We start from the raw sequence: 25,811 nt of genomic DNA, 5'->3' as shown, positions 1-25,811 counted from the left end.
CGTATCAATACCAAAATTCCCAGTATCACCCACCCCTATTAAACAAAGTTGATACAATTTTTTAGAAGGTAGCTGAGCTAAAAAACAAAAATAAATGAATATAGATACATATTAGTTATTATGTAATTTTGTTTATGGATCTGTCTACTTGTCAAAAATGTAAAATTAAACAGTAAGCTAGTTATAGTAAGAGTTACAGTAAAATTATTTTGCATTTTAAGCTCCCTTGTATTGACTTAAATCAGTTAACAGATGTATACAATTAGTTAGAAGGCTAATTTATGCATTTTTATGCTTTGAAATAGTCTACTTTGAGACTGTTTTTGCATTTTTCTTCTAGCTTGCCTTGTTTGCTATTCAGTTAGACCACAAACACAAAAATAAGGATTAGCTCCGCCCAGTTATGACATCACAAAAATATATTCATAAACAGGGAGAGCTGCTCCTTTAAAAAAAAAAAAAAACACTTGCTGTGATAGCTGTTTTTTCTGTTTTAAACTTATTTAGATAAATCTATAACTTTTTCCTGGTGGTGTTTTAAATGCTCCTGGTGAGTTAGACCTGAGAGTATTTACGGTCACTCGTGCCTGTTCCCAACCCCCACCCCTCGGCGGGGTTACTAGAGCCCGCCCCCTCTGCTCTCTCCCCGGCAGCCTCCGCCTCTCCTCTCTGGTCTGTCATCCACACCGCTGTTGTTGCAGCCATTTTACCGTGGAGCGTCGGCAACAGCGGCGACCGGAGGATGCCGAAACAGCAACGTTGAACGGTAATTTTCCCCTTTGGTTGTGTGCTCTCATTCGCGCGTGTAACCCTTACGTTACCGACTTCGCAGTTTCGTGGATAGACGGTGGCGGGCTGAGGGCCAGGCCGATCACAGGGCTGAGGGAGCCTGTGAACTAAGAGCTGCTCAGACAGAGGAAAGATTACTGGGAGAGTGTTTGGCGACCAATGATTTTCACTGGCACTTCACAAGTCTGTGTTAAAAATGGCGACGTTTCCTAACTAACCACTGGAAGTATAAATTAGCCTCCATGTGGGGAATAAATGTGTGTATTTTTGATCACAGCTCAAGGGTGCAGACTATAAGTGTTACCACAAATTCAACGTGTTGGTGCGTTCGTAAGGGGGGCGCCCGTGAGCTAAAACAACGTACGTTTGCGCATGTTTTTTTGGCTTGCCTCTTATTGTTTGTAGCGTTTTATTAGCCTTTCTGATCAACTCATCTGGATATAAAAATAATGTTTTAAGGTTTCTTTGTTCTTATCAGTGAGGTGACCTGGTTGTTTTGGAGGGTTTTTTTTTCAAGCTAGTTTTAAACAAGCTAGCTAGCTAACTAGGAGGGGTCTGTTTAACCTTCCAACACATCTAACTGTGATTTACCAAGCTTATTACTGTAGCTTTAGCCTAATTAGTCAAATATTATTGGTTGAAGCTAGCATATGGTTAGTCACAAATTAATAAACCCCATTTATGACCTATGTTATCAAATAGGCGGGCACGCTTTTTGGCTATGGAAACAGCGTTTAGCTCCGTTTATGCTTAAAGTTAGCGTTCATCAAACTCTGACTTGTTTGGTTGTTTCGAGGTCAGAGAGCTGATACTATACCTCAGAATCATTTTCTATCGAGTTAGGACAAATTGATGCTAGCACAGAATAGCTGATGTTTTGAAGTAAAGAGTGACCATGCTAACTGGCCACCCTCATTTGAATTAGAGGTGTCCCAGTCCGATATTGATATCGGCTATTGGTCCGATATCAGCAAAAAAACAAGTATCGGTATCGTATCGGAATGCATCTAAAATCTACGATATAAGCAGTTTATGTTTAATGCTGATTTCGTATCGGATTAATATTGGTATCGGCCAATACTCAATGCTGTAGTATCGGTATCGTATCGGAAGTGAAAATGTAAGGGACATCCCTAATTTGAATATATCAGTGATTGTGAGCTGGCGGTCCCCAGTCGACATGGTCACATTTTACTCTGAAACACCAGCGGCAACTGGCTGCGAGCCAAATTTGTTTTCTGTCACAACCAGATTGAACTGTAAATGAATAATAACTTCTAATATTCGTATACCAGTTTTTAAGTTGTGTAGGTTATAAAAAAGTTGGTCGGAGCCAAGGCTACTGCAAAACTTTGGACCCAAAGTGGCTAGTAAATATGTTAAGATTTAACTACGATAAGCAGAACCAGATTTTAAAGTAAAACTACCATGTGTAATCAAGCTATTAGCAGTCCTAGAATATAAATTCATTATTATTTTTATATTTGGTGCAGTTCTCTGTAGTTTTCTGGCCTGTTAAACAAAAAACAGGTCTGATACTCTGCAAGGGTTTGTGGTTTAATGACTCAAGGTTATGTCTCCATATTTTACTATCTGTGAATGAACACAGATAATGCAGTCATTAGCATCAAGTGAGTGCTAGATTCTGTCTAAATACATCTGTCCTCTAAATATCTGTCCACTTGCTTATGTATTCTTACAAATTGGGGAGTTGTTTACCATCCATCAAAGTGATGTTATTTAGGTTTAAGAATGTGTTTTTTTGGTGGTTAACCCCATCGCTTATCTTGATAGCCATTACTATTTTCAGACGGCAAAGGCATCTGTTATGGCAGAAGCTAACAAGTTACTAATTTGTTGCGATTTTATTGTCCTTTGTAACAATCAAGTCAGTGGCTGGTCAGTCTCTACTAGGCTGAGACAAGCTAACTGGTCGTCAGGAAATCACATAATAGCTATGTGCTTTAGGGACTAGACCCAGTTTAAGAAACAAACCAAAACGATGTACACCTCAAAATAGCTTTTCCCACCCCTACTGTAAAAGACTGTTTCTCTAACCTAGCTAGCTGGCTAACAAGTTTACATAGCTAACATTGTAAACTGTAGTGTAATATTTTGAAGATAGTTGTAAATTACATGGCAACTTTGTTTACTTTTGACTCTTTGATCCAGAGATACTGAAGTACATTGAAACCAGATACTATCACTTGAAAATGTACTTGTTTGTCGTATGAAAGTTTGCCTGTTCTACTTGTTTGAATCAGAAGGTAATATAACTCGGGTTATATTTAGCCATAAAGAATGGACTGGATACATTCCCATTCACCTGTAATTAAAAAAGTGCTTCTGTTGGGCACATTGGACAGTTGTTCTGGATGTGTTATTTGAATGGTGTAGTTGTGGAATTAGCATACAGCTGTTTAACAGGACTGGCTAGCTATCATTCAGATAGGTGCACATTGATTGTGGAAAACTAGCTAGTATCTTATTACTGACGGACTGATGTGAAAATAATTTATAGACTGCCAGTTGCTGAATAGTATTTCGATAAACTCATTGAAATTATAGGAAAAGGATCCAGCTTTGTTGACCATGAAGGCCAAACTGAAATGAGACAATGAAGTCTACTGGAAAATTACTGCATTTGTGCTGTTTTACTTGTTTCACCGGTAGCTAGCTGTCTAACTAGCTAACAGAGCTAGTTTTTTTACATTGACTTCCAAAATATTCCACATTTTTACTGCTTTCTCTGATCCCTTGGTCTCACTGTAACAAAACAAACCACTTGATTGGATTGCTGTACCAAGAATTGTGGGAAATGTTGTGTTGCAAACAAGGACTGCTTTCAACACCGTGGCGCAGTTGGTTTTCAAAAGGCACTCTACAAAGGAAGCAGCCTCTGAAATGGGTCACAGCTGTAACTAGAGATTCTCTAGATAGCTAGCTCCTGTAGATTTCCCTTCATCATCTTAACCTCATAGTACTTTGTCATGTTTGTGACCAAGGCTAACTAGCTAATGCAACTAGCCAATGCTAGCATGTTTGAGTGTGAGTGATAGTCATTGCCTTTTTAGCTACAGTTGTGAATCGAAACACCACCAGGCCTCTTAATCAACATAATCCCAAGGATACAAAATGGGCTGCGTGCATTTAGTCGTGCATATTCTTGCCTGAGTTGGAACAATCATGGCTGTTTATTGCTAACAAGGTATAAATGATAAACACATACAGCAATACAGCTTATTCTGAAACCCATTATAGTTGAACTGGCTATTTTAACACAAATACTGAATTTGAACTAGACTACAAAAAGTTTAGGCTGGCTCAAGAGTCTTTTTCATACATTAGTCTTGAAAAGTTGGCTGTTAAACACTTTGCGTTTTTGACCAGAAGCACCAGAGTCTACACTTAGTTTAGGGGTAATAACTTACCACTAAATTCAGCTAGAAGTGCGTTATCGACAAAACCCAATAATAAAATTTTTCGGCAATAGTTGGTTACATAAGCGTGCCTGAGTCACCACAACAGGCGACGGACAAGCAACTGCGACAACACCCCAAGCAAAAACATAGAAAGTATGGGAAAGTTTCACCCTAAAAACTAAAAAGACACCAAAAACTTACTTGATTTGCAAAGTAGACCTTGCCTTTCATAGAAGTACTTCTGTGGTGAACATCTTCCGCGACAGGACAAATCTTCTCTACAGTGGGGAATATCTGCTTTAGGGGTGTAACAATAAGAAACAGCCAAATAAATTAAAAATCAAGCAAAAAATTAGAAGGGCCTGAATTTTGGTGCGTGACTGCAGGTACTCCACACGAAGTATTCAGTTTCTGGAAGTCTGGTGCTGATTATGTAAGATATATATTCATACAATTGCTCTGAATAACTAACAGCAAGTTTTTACAAGGTTGTGTGAAGTACAGATCGGCTAACATCAGCCATCAGTCTGGGGGGCCGTTTACACGACAACAGTTTTAGGATTAAACATCAGGTGATAAAAGGTATTGTTGTGTTTCAGCCTCTTTTTACATGTAAACGTTGTTTTAGCCGAGCTTAAACGCAAACTTTTGAAAATGGCCTCCAGACTTGATTTTTTTCTGACACGCTGTTGCCCTGTGAACAGTAAGCCTGTGTTTTCAGTGAAAACGCTGATGTCACAAGCGTACAACAGTATCGCTGTACACTAACGCCACAGTACTACCATGTTGTGCTTGTGCTGCTCAATCTGTTGAATCTACGGACCGTCTTTTAACAAAATGTTGTTTTTTAATTGGGAGTTGTTATGTGGTGTTTAGTGTAATGGGGTCTGAAAAGTGGATATGACTTTACTTTTTTTCAGGCTAATCCACTGAGAGCTGTCGGCTGCTTCATTAACACACATGGTGTTACGAAGGGTGCTTAGGGATGGGTACCAAATTAGGTACTTTTAAAGGTACTGACCAAATTCTGTCTAAAGTACTGGGTACCCATTCACGTGAAATCAAAAGATACCATGTTTAGGTTCCTAAACACATCCTTGTGACTGTGATGGAATGGAAGAGTGGGCAATTTTCCATACTAGACATGAACACAGCATTGCAAGGTTATATGTTGAAGAAGAAATATGTTAAAATGAAAAAATATATATTTCATTATTAAACAAATTGATATTTTTTACCACATACAGCCAAAAAAGTACAGAGAATTGGTGCTGTTGAGAACCGGTAACGATTACCAGGTACCGGGCATTGGCACAGTATCGTTTCAAATATGATAGGTACCCACCCCTAATTGTGCTGTGATACTGTGATTTTTTTTTTATAACTTCTAATACTACTCCTTTTTCTAAAGATAACAATGCCAGTTCTCTGAGGAAGTAGTGAAAAAAACAAGCATCAGGGAAAAAAGGGAAAGATTAGTCCACTATCAAAAAAGTCCTGGAGCTCTGAGGGGTAGGACCTGCGAAGGAAACTTTTCTATGGTGTCATTCTTTCTAAGTGGCCCTCATCATTTTTGTACTGCCCTCTACTGGTATAGTGGTGTTTCGTAATAACCTTTATGTTCTCACCATACGTCACTGCTCTGATTTGGATAACCTACCTGGTTCTTCGGCCTGTGATTGAAACACAGACAATGGGCAATAACACGTCAATGGTTTTAGGGTGAAATGCAAAAGTTTCGTTGTGTTTCAGCCTCGCGTTTACACAGAAATGGCGTTTCAGCCATCCTAAAATGTTAACTTTTGAAAACAGCCTCCAGTGTGGGATTTTTCCAAAACGCTGCAGACACCGTTAAGCCGGTGTTTTCAGTTGAAACGCTGACGTCACGCTCCGCTCAGAGCGCAAACAACGCTCACAATCTGCTGTATCTGTGACTGTCTTTAACAAAATGAGCATCTGTTGCTCCACTTCTGCACAATACACCAGATGATCGGCTCAACTCTACTTCAGCAGAGATCCACCAAAAGCACCTTCTGGACAAGACAGTTGTAGCGCCGACTTTAGGCCTGGCATGCTTACTGCAGCTTCAGGCCCTTTGCGTTTCTGTTTACGCAGATATTTTTCACTGCGTTTTAGCGTTTTCAGATGAAATGTTGTTGTGTAACCAGGCCTTAATCTTCTGGTTGAGAAACACCCATTGCTTGGCTTTTCAACTGAGTGCATTTTGTGTACTTGATTGAATTGATCAATCTTTGTTGTGAAGGGAGCCATGTGCCTGTTGTTCATTATGCATTTTGATGCCCTGATGAGAATCAAGTGGTAGGGTATTGTACGGTTAGGGGCTTGTTGTGAAAATGAGTCCCTCAGATGTAATACGCAAGATTTGTAATGCAACCAGCTGCCACGCGCTGGAGCTGTTGTCCAATCTGCTTTTGTTATGGATACATACATTTTTCATCTTGGTGATTTTAATTTCCCAGTAAAAGATTGTCTCTGCATGCAAGTTGCTGTGACAATCACACAACCCACTATCCAAACAGTGTGAAAAGCAAACCTCCCCGTCCTTTACATTTCCGCTTATTGTGATGCAGCCTCTGTGTTTATACCCAAAACAAAGCCGTGAGTGTCATCAGTCACTGGATCCCTGTGAGGTTGTCTTATCTCTTGGGTTGTTCAACAGGGTGGCAGATTGGCTGTTTGCCCACCATTCATCTCTGTTGGTCAACAGTCATTGACCAGAGGGCCCTTTACCACAGCAAGTCCGATGAAATGATGGTGCACCAATTCAAGGAATGAAAAGGGCTGATGGGATACATTACGCATGTTCCTTCAAAAGTCTTTCTCTCTGCATTATGTCGTCCCTAGAATCTGAGTATCAATCCAAGACCATAGCTCGAGAGATCTTCAAGCTCCTGCTTCTCATTTGTTGTGGCTGCCTTATGCAGTATGCTCCGTGCTACTAGTGGTAACCTCAGCTAAAGCATCACTAAGGGTTCAGCTGTGGCATTAAACCCTCTTTAAATTTAAGCTGATTGCATGTGCAAAGCAGCCCACTCGTCAAGCATTCTGTGGATTTGCATGACGTATGACATGCACTTAAGTCAGCAGCACAGGCCCATGTGGTAGCACATCGTTGATGGCATCCTACATCAGGGTGTGTGCTCCCATGGGGGTTTGTTGGTTGTTGTACTGCACTGTGGAGCGTCTGACTTGTGTCCAGCCAGTTCGAGATGAAACGCGACAAACCGGTGATGGTCAGACATTGTGTTATCTGTGTTGAAGCTTGTAACTGTTGCATCTTCTAACTGAGCTTGAGTCGTCTAAATGACTTTACATCGGCATCTGATCAGTTATGGGCCCAAAATGCTCATCATATGTTGTCTTCGAAATTGACTTACTGCAAACCAATTTGGTACTCTTTACCTGTGGACATTGTGCTGCATTCACTAACAAATGTGTAAGTGTTACTCTACACACCACCCAGTTTTCTTCTCACCATTGTGCATATGGTAGTGAACCAGAATCATTGTTAACTGACAGGCACGTGCCTCAGTTCATCTATAAAAGGTAAAAGGACATCTGTTCGGTGCCTCAGGAGGAGGCGCCGTCAACCTCGCCATCCTCGTTGCCAGCGTTGGCCACAAAGCCCACTCCCCCGTCCGCTCACTTATGAGGTGATCAGTAATCAGCTGGTGCTCCTGGGTGCTGTGATGGACATCACAACAGGTGTCCAAAACAGACGACGCATTAAAACAGTTGCTGGATATTTTGCACACAAATACTCAAGTATGTGTGAAGAGTGAAGCTGTATGTGCTTATGTCTTTATTTGGTTTGCATTTTGAAACGTGCGGTATAACTTTCCTTCCTTAGAAACTCTGCATTTACCATACTCAATTATCTACTTAAGATAAAAGTTGGTTCATTTAAAAGTGTACATTGTTATGTTTTGAATTGTAAAACTAAGTATTGAATTGAAGATTCCATTACAAATGTATAATATGGATGAATATGCATCAACTTCAGGGTTATTTAAGACATCCAGTCAATTCACAGTTTTCATTACTGAATTCTATTCAAGTCTGAAACTAGTTTAAAAATATCAGACATTTAAGTCAAAAGAGTATGCGTTTACATTTTTTGTTGAGTGGGTCGTCATCATTTGGGTGCCCCTGGTCTGAGGAGGCTCTGAATTTGTTTGCAGATTGAGAACAAATTCAACTTAGAAAATAGTAACCCCCAGTCCAAAAATATGAGGCCTATGCAGAAGTGGTACTCACCATTCAAGATTCCTCTTAAGAAACATTTTAGACAGGAGCCAAAAAATCCAGAAAAACATGTTAACAGTTCTTTTTGAAAAATAACATGTGTCATAGTACCTCATATCTCTATCAGCACACACTGTATGGAGGTTGAATTTTTGTGGAACTTTTTTTCCCCAAAGTTATCAAATGTATGAGTTTTGCCCATATAAGGGCATTGCCAACCTTACTGATGGACTGGTACTCTTTACCCTCCTCTTTGCTGCTTTCAAACACAAAGCTAGGTTGCTTCAGCATTTCCAGTTTGGCCTCCATCATTGATGGGCTTTAGAACTCTGCATCAGAAACAAATGGGTGATGTCACCAACCCTACTCTCATAAAATGTTTTGCTTTAGAGTACTGCATTAGTCAAATATCTGAACACCAAATTTTCATGCCCCACACCAGAACAATTTCCCACTTAGATGAACCAAAGTTCCAAGTGTCCAAAGTACAAAAAATACTGACTTTTAATTGATTCATCACACCAAGTTCAATGAGATAAACAAAACCTCTGGTGTGGCCTGGGCCAAAAACAAATTTTGCTAGGTGATATAATGTCCATCAAATTTTTAACATAAAACAATGTTGTTGTTAACATTATTTTGAAACCAAATTAAACATTAATATAATGGTATTATATCTTAATAATGCATTACAACCTTTCAAATGCAATAAACTTTTATTTCTTATGAGTGTTTTGGCTATTATAATTGGAATATCATTAACTTTCAAATATCGTAACAAAACAAAACAAAAAAATAAATAAAATGAACTCTTAGTCAAAAATCGCTCTCAGCCTAATCCCAAAATATAAACAGTCCAGTTGTCTGGGTGGGTTAGATGTGTCTGCAATAAACTTTCTGTGAGTGCACACCATTTTACGCCGTTCTTTTGGATTTGACTTAGTCTATTAAGTGTCTCAGTGAGTGTTGACTGTCAGGACGAAGACGCTTAATCTACAGGTGCAGTTTTTCCCCCAGATGGGCAAACTGGGTCTGGTGGTTGTGTTTTAGGTGGACATGCTAGTTTTGTTGTGCTGCCTTTTTTTGTTGCTGCACACTGGCTTGTTCATGATGATGGGCTCACCTTGTTCATTCAGTTTGAAGCTGAAACATTTCTACAATTGGGCTGTGGTCTTAAGCTGTATAATCATCTTTTTTCTAATTTCTACTACCTTAACTTGCATTTCCCAGGACAAGCTCATGAGGCTCACTTGCTGCGCTCTGTGTGTTTACGCTAGCCTGATGCTAGCAATCCTGCCTCCCCTCGGAAACAAAGATTCTGGATTACGGACAAGAGCGTTCACTCCATTCATTCAGCTACAAAACAAACGCGCCCAAGTGCCGAGAGCGATGCACTGAGTGAACCCTCAAAACCCTGCAAAATGATAGAATTAATTTCATTTATCATGTGATTAATGGATTATTATTATTAATCCATTGTCCCAGGCTTACCTCTGGCTACATACAGCTGCCTGAATGTGGGCTTGGGTCCAAATCTCTCTCATCAGCAAATCAAGGCGCTGCTCTTCCTCTCTCTGGTTTACCGTTTTGCTGCCCCGAAGCTGCAGCTGAAGGCAGCTCCTGTGTTTTCCCTTCAAAGGCCACCTGTGACATCACCCTGTGAAGTTGCCTACCTCACACTACCTGCTGTGTTCACACATTGCCCTAACCTGAATTCACACAGACGTTTTACTGAACGGCTGGCAGGAAATTTTTGCATTTGCATTCGTACACCCAGACAATGAGGTGATCTGAAACCAGGCCGGTGTTGATCTGAAGGGAAGTTGTGCCCTGACGGATAAGCACTGATTTATAAATGTTTGGCATTGATAGATTTTGATTCACATGGTCTGTTTCAAACTAATCCAGGCGTTTCATCGTGAAGCAGTTAACCAAAACACCTCCCTCACACACCTGCGCGAGCTTTCCCCATCCAGCCCATCCCCCCATCGGCTCATCCCTTTATCACATTCTGCCAAGAGAGAAACTCCCTACAAGCCTCGTGCAGTTATGGTGAATCATGACAAGTTGGCTGGTTCAAGTTGCTCGGCTCTTTGTCTTCGTTTTACAACCTTTAGCTCCCTCACCCCCTTTTTCTCCTTTCTCCTGTTTTATTCCTTTTCATGTCACACTTCCCTTCACTTCCCGTCCACTCCTTTTCTTCCCCACTTCTCCACGTCTTCCTGGCAAATTATTCTCCTTTTTCATCTCAGACTTGCTGTGAAAAATCTCAGCTTAGATGACTCACTGAATGGGTGTAAACCCCGTTTAGAGGGAAAGCTTAAAGCTTTTCAGCACAGGTTCATGCATCTAAAAAACAACAAAGAATTTCTTTAAAAGACCATCACACTTTAGAGAAGACGGCTGGTCATCATCAAAATTTGTTGCATATTCCCATGCAGCTACCACAGCACACAGCAGAAATTATTATTTTAGTCCTGATCTAAAATATGTCAACAAAATTCCCAGCTCTGAAGGTCTTTTCTGTTTCTCTTGCTTCCAAAGCAGGCCTACTAGTTTTTTCAGACAGCATATCTTATCCAAAGCGTAGGGTTTTAAAACTTTGGATGTATTTTCAACCCCTTGTAATGAAAATTTTTAAGTTAGGGAGAAGGTGTAGTTAGCCCATGGTTACAGGGTGAGACAAGACCTGACACGATGAAGACAATTTTACCTCAAGTCAGGCTGAACTTTATCTTCAAGATGCCACTGACTTGGAGCTAACAAAGTACCTCCAGTTATTATAAGTCATTTAAAAATGAAAGTTTAGCTACTTAAAAGAGCAGAAAGAGGTTGAAGGGAAATACTTTTTCAACAGCCAACTCAAACAATAGCAGAGGGTATTGGTTTAAGCTAACAAATAGAGATGTTACAATCCAGGCCCCTTATGCACGTTCAGTCATTAAACGAATGGGACTGTTAGTGTCTGGGCCTGTATGCATGACAAGCCGTTAGCGGGAAACTGGACCATTTGTAAACAGCTGAAAAAAATGGATTGGTGGTATGCATGAGCCAGGTTAACGAGCCAAAGGAGCGTTAGATTTAATGGAAATATACGCTACAGTTACAGGTGCTAACGGCAGGATTACAGTGCCTGTTGGGCTGTTTAGAGGCAGACGCCGCGCAATACGTTACATTTTGAGACAAAATATGTAAATACAGTGGACAATCCTTTGGTAAAGTGGTGATGTGTAGTCATTAGGGGTGTAACGGTACATGTATCTGTGCCGAACCGCTCCATAAGGCTGTTCGGTTCGGTACAGCGCTGTATTCGAATGAGTACAGTAAGTTTACGTTAGCCGCTGCACATGGCTCATTAATATTCGCGTGAGTACTCGTCTATGATTGGCTGAGCAGGGAAGGTGTTTTAATATTCATGAGGAAAGTGGTCTGTGATTCGTGCTTTGTGATCATGTGCATATCATGTGGACGTGACGTCTCACGGTGAGCCAATCAGAAGATGAATATCAAAGAGCTTCTGTAGCCACAGGAGCTTGTGTCTGAATTGTGCATCATGGCTGCTGCTAACGACCAACCGGAGCTTGAAGAGCCTCCTCCCTCGCTGTATAATGGCGAGTTTTTGGTTTAATAAACATGCTAAACAAGTAAATGGTTTTGCGTTGTTCCATACTGTACCGAAATTGTACCGAACCGTGACCCTAAAACCAAGATACGTACCGAACCGTGATTTTTGTGTACTGTTACACCCCTAGTAGTCATACAGCAAATTTAGATTAAGAAGACATGAATTTTTCAGTTAACAGATGAAATAAAAGTGACAATCGAGGTCTCAAACCGGCAAGGCTCGTTGCCGTCAGTTTACAAGTTTGATTCACTCTTTGCTTTGATACGTCTGGGTCCTTCAAGATGTGTGTGGTGAAATGTTGGAGTTCATAAACTGCTCTTGCCGTAGCACTTGTTCCACATAGCATTTTTCATATTGATAATTTTATTATTGAGGTTTTCTACTGTGCGCTCAAAAACACCACACTCATTTACTCAGTTCATGATCGCCAAACTTTCTCTTTCTCTTTGTTAAGCTGATGGACTCACTAACAGAACGTTGGGACTAATGGTGCTGTTTGCTTAATGCTTAGACATGCATACTGCTATGAAACGTCCCGTTTGGCTGCAGCGTTAGCCACATATGCACCACTGCAAGTAATCAGCCAGTTAACTAATTACACCATGAAAGAGACGCAGGTGCAGATTATGTCAGAAACTAGAAAAGCAATTTCTGAAGAAATTGCGCTGTGAATGCAGAATGCTGAAGCAGCTTGCGCTGAACTGCTAATGCAGAATGCTGAACATGGATGACTGAAGATATGTCTGAAAATTGCTAAATGAAGTCTTAAATAACTCATGCTGAAATGCTACAGCAGAAGCTAAACATGAATGACTGAAGATGTGTCTGAAAATGGTTGAATGAAGTCATGCAAGGCTTGCACTGAAATGCTAATGCAGAACGCTGAACATGAATGACTGAAGATTTGTCTTAAAATGGTTGAATGAAGTCTTTAAAAGCTTGTGCTCAACTGCTGATGCAGAATGCTGATCAAGAATGACTGAGGATACGTCTGAAAATTGTTTAAAGAAGTCCTGTAAAAGCTTGCGCTCAACTGCTAATGCAGAATGCTGAATTAGCCTGCCATGAACTCTTGGATGAAAGGAAATGAATGGACAAATAAATGGAATGGATGAATGAATTTAAAGTTGAAATGGTTGCATCTATTCAAAAATTAAAGGAATGAATGAAATTTTAAAGAACATTTATAGAAATAATGACCTGACTGAGGGAAAATGTAAGTCTGCTATCTTAAACCCTGTTAAAATGTAATCCTGTGTGTCCTATGTGTGAGTTTTTTAACCATGTAAGCCTGTAGGCTGAGGCCCATCTGAAGCCAGATGTTGCCATGGTGATCATTGTTTACCAACTGCCATCAGAGAGCTGGTGGAGTCTGTTGATTCCCAACACCCCTTTTGAAATCAGGGTGTAAAGGTGCTTGCAATTCTGACAAAAAGAATGATCATGAAGCATGAATCAGTGTGATCCAAAATTGGATTTAAAAGTTTGAATGGCTGAATCAATTCAGGAATTAAGGGAAGGAATTTAAATTTAAAGGAAAAAATCTAGGAAAATAAGGAGCTGACTCAGGGAAATGGAAGTCAAATGCTGTTAAAGTGTGATACTTTCTGCCCTGTGTGTGTGTGTGTGTGTGTGTGTGTGTGTGTGTGTGTGTGTGTGTGTGTGTGTGTGTGTGTGTGTGTGTGTGTGTGTGTGTGTGTGTGTGTGTTCAATCATGTCAACCTGTCTGCTGAGGCTTATCTGAAGCCAGATTTTATATTGGTGATCAATGATAAATTAACAGACACATGCTTGTCTTTGTTCCTGGATGTTTTGATGAGTTACTATAAACAGCTGCATGAGATCAAAGGTTTCCACGGAGACCAGCTCGTTAAAGGCAGCAGGTGCAGGTGCACAACTTTGCCCTTGTTACTGTAATCTTCTGAAGATTTTGTGGCAAAGCAAGAGTCCGAATCTCCTGTCACCTTGCCAAAACCGTGAGGGCTAGAATAAAAATGAACACACTGTAGGAATCCTGAGACCCAGAGGAAGCTGTTGATCTAAATTTCATGCATGAAGGTCAAGAAACGAACCCACGAGAGCGATAGATAGATGAGGGAAAATTTACTGATATCTGAGAAAACCCCTCAGGAATTAACATGGAGGTATATGGGGATTTTTTTGAACTTCTCATGACAGTTGGCCATTTTGTGAAAAAGTGCTCCATCCTTTTGCTTTAAAAACCACTTTGTCAGAAGCAGGACAAGCCCTCCTCCATTTTGATATATAAAATGCCTATGTGGAGCGAACATTGTGACCAAAAGAGCAGTTTACCCAGAAATTTTTCAGGTCTTGTTTCCCCCTCTCTGTGCTCTGTCGTTTGAATCTCCCACTCTGAGCCAAAACATTCCGTCCAATACACACCAATGTTAAACGGCTCAAAGAGCTGAAATGCATCATGACCTTTGAAGGGTCATTGTGAAGAAACTATGAATGCTAGGAAACATTTGAAACCAACTGAATGAAGCCAAAAGGTAGCTTAATATTTTAAAGTTTGAATGGAGTTTGTAGCTGAATGTATGACTGAATGAGGAGCGTTTGAAGCAGGCTGAAAAAATGTCCTGAAAGGAGAAAATTTTGAAAATTCCTCATTCATCTCTATGAGACCAAAAAACGCACAAATTCTGAAATATCTCGAAAAGTATTTGTGAAAAGTGTCTGAAGAGTCATAGCCCCCTTGTCCCAACTGAAACACACGTTTTGAAGTTTGAACGGTGAAAATCGGTTGAAGTTTGCTGGAGTTTTAGCGGTCCAAAAAAGCGGGCGGAAGAATGAAGAAGAAGAAGAAGAAGAAGAAGAAGAAGAAGAAGAATAAATTTTTTTGTCACAGAAGAACATATACTGTGAATGCATTGCTGCATTCACAGCAATAAGGGGAACTTCCTGGAAAAACCCCATCCAACAAAGTCAAACTGCGCATGACTACCACTCATAAACAGTGATAAACCTGGTGAGCGTTAATGACGTCACTGAGAGAAGATCAAGAAAAACATTTTTCACCAGAAGAAATAGAGATTTTTTTATAAGAATTCACAAACAGCTGTTACCAGTGAGTCAAACAGATAAAAAACAAAGAGAAAGAGAAAGTTTGGCAATCTTGAACTGAGTAAATGAGTGGGATGTTTTTGAGCACACTGTAGAAAACCTCAATAATAAAATCAGCAATATGAAAGCTGCCTTGAGGAACAAGCACCACAGCAATGCTCCAGTGACTCCAGGAATAACTCTTAAAGCGGTTTATGAACTCCAACATTTAACCACACACATCTTGACCCAGACATATCAAAGCAAAGAGCGAATCAAACTGGTAAAACTGATGGCAGCAAGCCTCACCGGTTTGTTTTGCTGTATGGCTACACATCACCACCTTCCCAAAGGATTGTCCACTGTCTTAGCATGTTCTTTCTCAAACGGTAGCACATTACATATTTGCCTTTAAACAGCCTAACAGGTGAGTTCTTCCTGCAGTCAGAGCCTGTAATGGTGGGGCCTATCTCCATTAAATTAGCTGCTCTTTTGGCCCGTTAACCTGGCTTATGCATCCTGCAAACCAATTTTATTTTTTTATGTTAGTACGGTCCGTTTCCCTTGCTAATGGTGGGGCAAGCATGTAGTCTGGCACAGATATTCTCAAAGGACTATTTTTTTGGGAAAAAAAGATGTTACACACTTAATTGGCCATTTTTCAAGATGGCTGTCATATCAATCAATCTATCGCTATTTTTATAACACCAAATCATAACAATCATTATTTTTAAAAACTTTCCAAAAACATTCACAGGTTTCTACCTGTTGACTTTAATAAAACTGGATTTTACTAACAGGGAACTAGCGTCAAACAGGACAAGAAGAGACTCCAAAACTCCAAAATAAAAAATTATTCAGAGTCAAACCAACATTTTGAAAGATTCTACAAGTTTAAAAAAGTAAACCAAGTGTTCAGTAACCACTGTTGCCAGTAGCAGCAATGTTATGATACGACACACTCTTGTTTGGGATACGACGAGGTTCAGGTCTACCTACATCTACACAGACCATTCATCCAGTGCCATTTAACTCCAGTGTGAACTGTGACCTTCCATGTAAGTATGCATGAGCAAGTATTGCCCTACTTATTATTGGCGGGGCTCTTCTGCGCTGGTGCAACCTGTCAATTCAGGTGCGTCTATCTAACTACATTCTACGAAACCGAGGTGTAGACCAAAAACGTGTGTTTCAGTGTTTTATGCTGTGTATCATTCAACAGAAATGGCATCAGTATTAAAAATTATTGCTATGGGTCGTTGCCTTTTTCCAAAGGAGTGATGAATTCCTGGCTGTGTTAATGAATACTCGATAGAAACGGCAACCATCTTGAATTTTTAAGTGTCTGACATAGTTTTTCAAAAGAGTGGCCCATTGAAAGTCTATGTGCCAAATTTCCTGCTTGCATCCCTATTTGAACTGTTTTTCAGTCTTGTTTTGTTTTAACATCATCAGTCGTCCGTGGGTCTGTGCATTTTGCTAGGTGGGAAGCTAGTATAGCATGGGAGTTGCTAAATTAAGACGCTGCGTCAGCTGATTATTGGGCTTTCCCTAGTCCTGATGATAACCTTCTACTAGGGGTACACCGATCACGATTGTCTGGCCGAAAGCCTGACCTGCCGATACGGATTTGGGCCGATACCGATTTTTATTTTTTATTTTTTTCATAACTGGCAGCATATACCTTCAATGTTCTAATCTGATTTTATTGGAAATCATTGAGCAATACCTGTATAACACTAAAATCTTTATGTTTTAACTTAAACAACCAATAAAGTGTCCTGAGTTTTAGGTCTCAGAGCAAAAAACAACAACGCCTGGCTGTCAGACCTTCTCGGAGGTTTACAAGAACAGTTTTATATCTAAGGATGGGTTGATCATCCATCCCCCAAAATTAAGGAAATTGGCACCAATCGATCGGTACATGTCTACCCTCTACTGTATTTAGGGCTATTTATTGATTGGTGAACTATAAATACCACAGTTTATTGGTATACCAAGGTTTATTTGGCTTACTTGGAACACAGTGGTAATTCCTGTTAGTTTTGAAGACTTGCCTACCATACTGGGGTAGATAATCATAATTTATCATTACTTAATTATGCATGGAAATATATCTATTTAATTTTTTTACATACCAAGTTAGAAAAGCCTACTCTTGGCAAAACATACTGTAGCAGTCTCATCCTTGCTTTGACATTTACAGATTGATGATTTGATCTCGTTCGATGCGGTTGGATCCGTATTGACTGATTGCAAAGCTAAGTCATCTGGATCTATACCTGGACTGGAAAAGTTGAATTTGTTAGAATACACAGCCCGATACATTTTCCGATCCTACGTGTCTTTGTCTTAAGAATGTAACCCTTCAGGTATAGGTAACCTACCTTGACATGTTATGTTATATATGAGCCATAAGAGCGGAGAGGTAAGGCAGTTGAAGCTCAACCAATAGGAAAGAGGAAAAATGACTTGAAGCAGCTTTTTTACATTTCTGTCCTGGGAATTTTGCATTTTTTTTTACAGAATTGAGACCAAAGAATTTAGTCTTGGAAAGGCAAGATTGATGAAAGGTCTGTAAGGTCAGCACCTGCAGTATCAGCAGGGAGAATCTCAAAAGTGCAAGTCTACACAAATATCTAATGGATCCAACTGGTTTTTCAGCTTTGCAAGGTCTAGATTTGATCTTTAAGTCGCCTCAGAAAGACAAATGTTATTTTAACTTCATGTAAAGGGGAGCATTATAATTTTCCAGAATCCTTGTATTACTGGATCACTTTATCGTTTTTCCTGAAAAAGGATCCCAGGGCATTGTTTCTGCGGTCCCAAAGGTCTTTGTTGCCACGGTAGCAAATCAAGCTCGTCAGGACTGGGGAATACGTGTGCAGAACCCACAGTGAACCGAGGGATGGTCTCACGCCGTAGCTTCTGTTCATTGACTTCAGCTAATGAGCCAGCTGGGGTCGTTTCTGTCAGCAGATGTGCAGCGTTACTGTTACTGCGTGGTGATGTGGGGATGTGAGGTGTTTGATTACACCGCCGCTGACAGTTAACGAGCTTTTCCCCCGAGCATTAGAGCACCTATTAAAAAATCTCCAGTCTGTGTGCTCACAGCTGCAGCAGTTCAAGTTTGTGTCAACATTTGATATTTATTTGACCCGCATCAGAAACGTCTTGGTGTAAGCTCAGCTGCAAAACAAGCCTGAGCGTCTGGATCGAATTTAATCGGCATGTTTGAACCCCGCTGATATTATTACGGTGGTAGGAAACGTGTCTGAATTTCAGCCCTCTCTAAAACCTTTTCACCATGTTCATTTTAAGGAATGATTCCACTTCATGTTGCCTAGTAAGCAAATCTCCCTGTGGCTAAATGGTAAGATAGACCATTGATCCATGGGAAATGCACCTGTTGAGTTTGGAAGAAATTGCGTAATCTGTGACCTAAATATACTCTGAGATGTTAGGTACTTTCCACGCTGTGCTACTGCTGTCAAATATTCACTTGTGTGAGCTCCCTATATTGTGGTACATCATGCGTTGTAAGACAAATAATGTAATGATGCAAGCAGCGATGAGCGGGCCCTCGCCCAGTTCTTGCAAATCGGAGCATGTCCTAGCTGCCACATATGTAGCAAAATGTGGCTCAGCCAAAAGCCCTAGGTGTAGGCATGATGGTTATGGCCAAAACATTTCAGGCCCATTGCTTAAAGTAGCAGGACGGGCTGCAGGGGCACAGCACTGAACGCGTGTCTGTTTTCGTGCAGATTGGACAAGGTTTAAAAATTCAGAACTTTGAGCCAAAGTCGTAGTCACACCGAAAATAATTATATAAAATTAATTATGATCAGTGATCTTTGTTGTGTGTAGTATACACAAGCCAAGTTTGAAGTTGATGTGAGAAAACACCTAGGACGAGTTCGTTCATAAGTAGCCTAGAAATCGCAAAATTATGATGTTTAGGTTCAAATAGCGAAGTTCGTGTTCAGAAATCGCGATAGTTGTAAGAATTTTTTTTGTTGAGCTGAGCATGCTTGTTATACACACCAAATTTCAGGGCTGTTGCTCAAAGTAGCCTGAGGGGCTGCAGTTTTAAGGCCCTAGGGGGCGCTCTCAAGTATTCAATTTCGGGCAAGCAGTGAAATCATACATTTTACACCAGGATTGAATTTTGGGGCTCGGTGTGTTCGCCTTTTTTTTTCAAGAGAAGGGCACGCAATTTTGGGTTTAAGGCACACACAAAAGAAGGAAAAGAACCGCAAGGGTTTCAATATGGCTTCGCCCGATTCTCGGGGCTCGGGCCCTAACTAAGGCCGGTAGGGCCCGATTTTTTTTTATTAGAAAGATTGGAATATTTAGACACCATTGAACTTGATTGATACAACAATGTGGAAAATGACGGAGCCAGTACACGATTAGAATTAAGCGTACGTGAGGAAAGTTGAGGGGTGGAGCTCCATGCAGCTGTAGTCTGACTGGACACTATATAAACCAAAGAAGCGCCATTGGTAAAACTTAAGAGTAGGGATGGGAATCGAAAACTGCTTCCTGTTGAGAATCGATTAATCCACCGATATAGTTAACTTTAGTGCTTAACGATTCCCTCATCAACTCTTTACATTGTGCCTGAGCCGCCGGACCTTACGTCGACTAGTCTGCTTCAGCTATCTTAGCTTAGCAGTTAGAGGACGTTTCCCAAGAAAACTCTGATTCAGGATTTTCAGCTTGAAGTTTTACTGATGAACTTACTCAGTACATTTGAAGTGGTGCTTGATGCTTACGAATATGGGAAACTGCATTGATATGCTAGCAGTTAGCATAGATCAATATAACTTCAGCTTCAGAATAGAATTTCAGCTTTCATCACAGAAACAAATCACATCAACTCTTTGTGAAAAATACTGAGAATTTCAAATGTCAAAAGCTAACAGGCTAATGAAAGGCTCATGGCTGACTTCATAACTACGGGAAGGTTCCAAACAACTTAAACCATTGCTATAACCACTTTGAGACACTAGATGGCCTACTTGAATTATTAATATATTACAACACAGTAAATCAACGTCACATTGTGTGCAATTCTTACCTGTTTCTTTATAATTATGCCCAGAAATATTCAGACTCAGGGACCAATTACATTTTATTCACTTACAGTATAAACTCAATTAAAAGTTGTTGACACAGAAAACCTGTAAAGCTACTTTTTGTACCCAGAAAATTCACAACAGGAATTGATAAGGGAATCGATAAAGAATCAGATTGAAAAGCAGAATTGATAAGGGCATCGGTATTGACAAAATCTTATCAATTCCCATCCCTATAAAAGAGAGGGTGTGGAGCCACCCCCTATGAACCAATATAAAGAGTAGTGTTTGTCCTTGTGTGGGCAGTCTGAATCCTGCAGAATTCACGCTCACAAGCTTTGTTTACCTGTTTGTTGAATTAAGTACCTTTGGATGCAACCTGGAAAGCCTTTCCTTCTGATTCTTCAGTAGACCTGTAGACACAGAGACTTCTGCCAGCCTCAGAAACAGAGCCAGGACACAACATTACCCTCAGTGTGTGAGCTTGAAAAGCTTTCATCACACGGGGAGTGTTTTTGCTTTCCAGGCGCTGAAACCAGAAGACTTTGTGGTGTAAAACCTTGAGTTGTTCTCTCCTCTGATACTGTTAAACAAAGACTTTCTGTGTTGTCTTTTCAGGACATGCAACATGGCTGACACGGTGCGAGGTCCCGTGGTTGGCCGGCCATTGGCCTTTGCCAATGAGGAACGGAGGGCTGTTCACTCCTGGTCCCGGATCTCATCCGCAGGGCACAACGTCCTTCTGGACGCTCTGAAGATCCTCAGCCCGATGTCCCGAGACCTCTCGAGCAGCGAGGAGTTGGTCTCCTTCCTGCAGGAGCTGAGAGAAGAGGGCCACAAGCCCGTGGTGCTGCGCAGCAAGGACGTGTACCGCTACCGCTCCTGCACCAACCAACCTTTGACCCTGGACAGGCTGAAGCCAACCAGCAGGAACGTAAGACCCAACGCCAAGAGGAGAGCAAGAAAACCCCTGACCAAGAAGAGGGATGTGCACCCATCCTGGAACATCTCTGAGAGGAACAAACCCAGAATCCACGGCGTCCGTCCTCCAGAGCTGCTGGTGGACCACAGGGCCATCATCTGCAGCAGGACGCCGGGTTGGACTCTAGAGACGTCGAACGCCCTTCAGGTGCAGCCATGCCTCAGACTGACCAATATCGAAGGCTCGACTGGCTTCCACACAGCCAGACTTCAGATTCACACTTCCTGGGACTCACCCGCTGAGCTGCACTCTGTTGCCTTTTCGCAGCAGCAGCACCCTCCAACACTTTCAGGAATACCTTTGCAGCCTTCACAGAACGGTGGTGGGGCGCCCACCAAAGCTGTGGCCTTGTTCAGCCAGAAGAGCCTGTCCTGTCCCATCCGATTGGACGGGGCACTCATCGGTGATTCTGCACCGGTCTTATACGCCAACGGCCGGGCGTTCCCAGAGACTCACACAGAGCTGACCAGTAACGGTTGGAGGGGGAACGGCCTCCACAGGGACGGCAGCATCCTCAAGAAACCGAACAATACAACCCGCCAGAGAAACGGCTGGAAGGACAAGAAAAGTTTTAGGTGGAAAGTGATCAAAGTGGACGACTCTCGCTCTGTGGCTGACGCCCGCAGGAAAGCGCAGAAGATCCTACAGGTCGACCTTTCTCCGGTAATCCAGATCCAACCTCTTCAGCACGTGCTGAGAAACTTCAGATACCAGAGTAAATGACAATTCCCCCCTGACACTGTCTCATGTCGTCTCCTCTCGCAGATGTTAGTGTTTTACATCCATCAGCCTCAGCTTGGCCGAGCGCCAGCGTTCATGACAGACGTCTCTCATGGTTTTTTGTGATCTCTGCTGAGTGTTGGGGTAGAGAAGTTAGAATCTGTCAGTGGAAGTTCTGGTTCCTGATGGGGGCACTCTGGTGTTGAAGGCATTCAGAGTGAAGTGATGCTTTTCCCAGCAGGCTGGGGAATGACCGTCAGCCAAGTGCCGGTGCGTTTTCACTTCCTAAGTTAGTTTCAACCAACCATCATTCTGCGCTGAGTCGTCCTGCTGCTTGTCGGCTTTGCCGATGAATTCCCGGATGCAGCGTCCACTGTGACTGTTAAATATCAATTTTCTGCCCTTTTCAAGGCACTGGGAGTGGCTATCAGCTGTTAAAGAGAACTCATCTACATTACAGGGCCATTTTCTTTATGTGTTTTATACTTGTAGCGCTTTAAACAGTGCAGTTTTTTCCGCTGGGAAGGAATTGAAGGTCTAGTTGGGATACGAGGATCCCGTTAGATGTAGAGATGAACTGTTGGCGAGCCGTTCTCAGACTTCAGGCGAGCAGATATGGTGGTTGGTTGGTTCCTGTGAAACAAATACACTAAACAAAGCGAGAAAGGTGTTCAGTTTGTCTTCCTGTTTTTCGTTTCTTGTGTCTTCACTGAGAATCCAGAGGGTCTTTCAGCGAGTCCAGCAGAGAATCCGAACCACAGCCCATTCAGAGATCGATCGATTTGTTTTAGATCTGTTAGATCTTCACAAAGTGTTCCTTTTTGGTTCCTTTAAGCCTCACATGAAGACTATCATGAGGATTCTTAAAGTTTTCATGTCTTACTGTGACAATTCATCACTCAGAGAAAACAACCAGAGGGTGGAAGACAACCTGTTAAACCTTTAGACTCCTGAGCTGAATCCTTTGAAGGTACACATGGGAACGACGAGGGTTCTGAGAAATAAGTGTTTATTTAATCCAGTTCTTGTCTTTATTTAAACTGATGGAAACATTTTAATTTGAGCTCCTTGTTTGAGTTATTCCCCTGACGTTCTTCCTTTTGCTCTCTAAAGCGGTCCTGCTTATTGATTAAGTTAAGTTTTTAAGCGATAGTGCGCTGGTGCTGGGGAATGATCATCAGCTGCAGGTTTAGTGCCGCTCAAGCTTTCTTTTGTCCGATACATTTCCCTTATTGGAAGATGAAGAGTTCTCAAATTAAGTCTGAAAGACATTCGTGTTTGGCTGCAGGCCTGTTTGGTTCAACTTTGAATTTTTTCACTTCAGAGATTTACTTCCATCACTCATTTGCTCTCTGTTTGTTCGATCTGATGGAAAATTAAGCGTTTAAGTTCTTCCCTGTGTTGAATCTTTTTGCCCAAATTGCTAACTCAAACAAGCTCTTTCGCCATAGCTTCCTACAACACAATTTTGTAACTATTCTCCCTTCCTGCAGCTCATATACGAAAATATTTGAAACCATTTCACTAAGTTGATTTGTCTTTCTTTGAGCCTGCATCAAATTAAGCGTTTAAGTTCTTCCCTGTGTTGAATCTTTTTGCCCAAATTGCTAACTCAAACAAGCTCTTTCGCCATAGCTTCCTACAACACAATTTTGTAACTATTCTCCCTTCCTGCAGCTCATATACGAAAATATTTGAAACCATTTCACTAAGTTGATTTGTCTTTCTTTGAGCCTGCATCAGTTTCTGCTTCAGGTGCTACTGTTGCAACGAGGATGCGAAATCAGTGAACTGGTAAAAGAATATAGACATGATTCAGAAGCATTTTCAGGAAGACTGATAGAAGTGCTGCCCCCTGCAGGTTTGGATGTCAAACTGCCTTGAGTGCTTTCCAAAGGTTTCTACTGTGAAGAACCACATGAATCCATTTTCATTCTGTGAAAAAACTCCATTTTAATCTCCCAGAGTTTGATTTGTGATGTGTGGCTAAAACCATATCAGAGTAAACAAAGAGTGCTTTGGTTTCTGTTTGATCGCTGAAGCAGTTCATGAATATCTGAACGTGAAGTCCTGTCACTGAGGTTCTACTGATTATGAGTTCAAATGTGTTTTAATCTCTGGGAGATGCCAGCAAAGGGACCGCTTTTTTTTCTTTATTTAAACTTCAATTCCAGTAAAAAAAAATATACATCTTTTAAACCTTAAACTATCAAATTAACAAAAGAAAAAAAATGAAAAGACAGATTTCTGAACTTCTGTTCCATCTTCCTGGTTTTTGATTTTGTTACTGGAAACCTGATGACCAGAATGACACAGATGTGAAATTTCAATCTGTGCTTTCTGACTCAAGGTCCATAAGCTATGAATTATTTCTTCCCTGTTTTGACCCAGACCATATCAGTGTTTGGTGGTCTGCTTTGCAGGTTTCCACATCTCTGTTCTGTTGAAGAGTATGATCTGAAAGAGCCCTGCCTCCCGTCTGATCCGTCTGTTAGCCGTCATGTTCATGCTCATTGACGACTCCCCTTTTCTAGGTCTTCTTTCTGTTAGTTTCGTTTGTGCAACACTTGTATATTATTGTATTTCCTACATGATCTTTGAAAACTTTTTGTTCAATAAAACAGACATGAAAAGACTTGTTGTTCTCTGCAGTAACGTCTTCATCCCAGGTTTGACACCATCTCGAAGACAGAGGGCTTTTGCATGTTTTTCAGACCTGTTGACATCCAAAAACTTTTTGAATGCTCAAATTTTCTTGGCTGAAAATCTGAGCTTCAATGAACAAAGGAATACAACATTAAATAGACATATTTTGATACTTATTTCTGTGCTTAAAAATCTGAGCAGCTGTCAAACTTTTTTTTTTATCTCATCTGCACAAAGGTAAGTAAAGCAAGTGAAGGCAAAGGTAAGAGAGAGGTTTTACTTCATTTTTATGTGCTGATCACTTTGAAAAATAATGTTTGAGCAGATCACAGCTCACTGAGTTTATGAATTTCCATGACTATGCTAGTTTTTTAACATTATTATTGTGGCTCTTTATTTGGATTATAACAAAACATAAATATCAATTAATAACTGATCCAGGCAGTGTTACACTATCAACTTAATTCATTATTTAGCTACCACAAAATAAATGGCACAAATTGTCATTTAAGGTAGAAAGGGTTTGCCCAGTGTAGGAATATTGGTTTCATTGAGCACACTGTACCCAAACACCATAGCTTCTAGCGCCATGCCAACCGCGATTATAATACAAGAAGAAGAAAGGTAGGTATGATATGGATCTGAAATATCGCCATTTTAATTATGGAGACCAAATACAGTGCAGTATTAGGGATTTTTATTTTTTTCTTGGCAGAAATACGGCACTGTGATAGCTCAATTTAGCTAGCAGAGAGCTTAGCGATGTTTGCTAACTCCCGCTAACGGTTTCTCATCACTTCCGTTTTATGGACGCCTCGTTCGCTTCGTTCGATACGTCCGCCATTTTTAATCCGTTTTTCGTCAGTTAAACTAACTCGGTTCAGAAGTTTACATCCCCGTGAAGGCTTGACCTGAACAGGCTGACACACAAACAGGTTATAACACACACCTGTCCAAACCTGTGACTTTTTTGATCGTCATTAGTGTCGGTGTATTAATTAGTGGGTTTCTAAGCTGCATATTTTCATCCATAGCTGCGCAGATTTTCTTGATGCTCAGCCACTGGGATAACAGACGAGTTGTCTAAAGACCTGCAAGAAAAGGTAGTTAATACATATTTTTCTTCTTTCTTATTTTTGAAAATGCCATTCAGTAATGTACAATCCTGGATAAAGAAGTAGAAATGAGTCCTCTGACGAATACTAACACATTTTAAA

General features: G+C 40.9%; 1 protein-coding gene across 1 annotated transcript; it reads left to right on the top strand.

The window, feature by feature from the left end:
- Positions 1-648: 648 nt before the first annotated feature.
- ccdc71 (coiled-coil domain containing 71) lies at positions 649-23,500 on the top strand. Its single transcript, XM_074679869.1, has 2 exons — positions 649-766; positions 20,865-23,500. The coding sequence occupies exon 2, from the start codon at positions 20,875-20,877 to the stop codon at positions 21,949-21,951; it is 1,077 nt and encodes a 358-aa protein (XP_074535970.1). The 5' UTR covers positions 649-766; positions 20,865-20,874; the 3' UTR covers positions 21,952-23,500.
- Positions 23,501-25,811: the final 2,311 nt, after the last annotated feature.

Source organism: Halichoeres trimaculatus, unplaced genomic scaffold, assembly GCF_033239565.1.
Source record: "Halichoeres trimaculatus isolate MK-OKI-2021-1 unplaced genomic scaffold, fHalTri1.1 fHalTri1_scaffold_1, whole genome shotgun sequence".
Classification (NCBI taxonomy): domain Eukaryota; kingdom Metazoa; phylum Chordata; class Actinopteri; order Labriformes; family Labridae; genus Halichoeres; species Halichoeres trimaculatus.
Note: the sequence above shows the minus strand (reverse complement) of the source record. Positions and strands in the feature narration are given on the sequence as shown.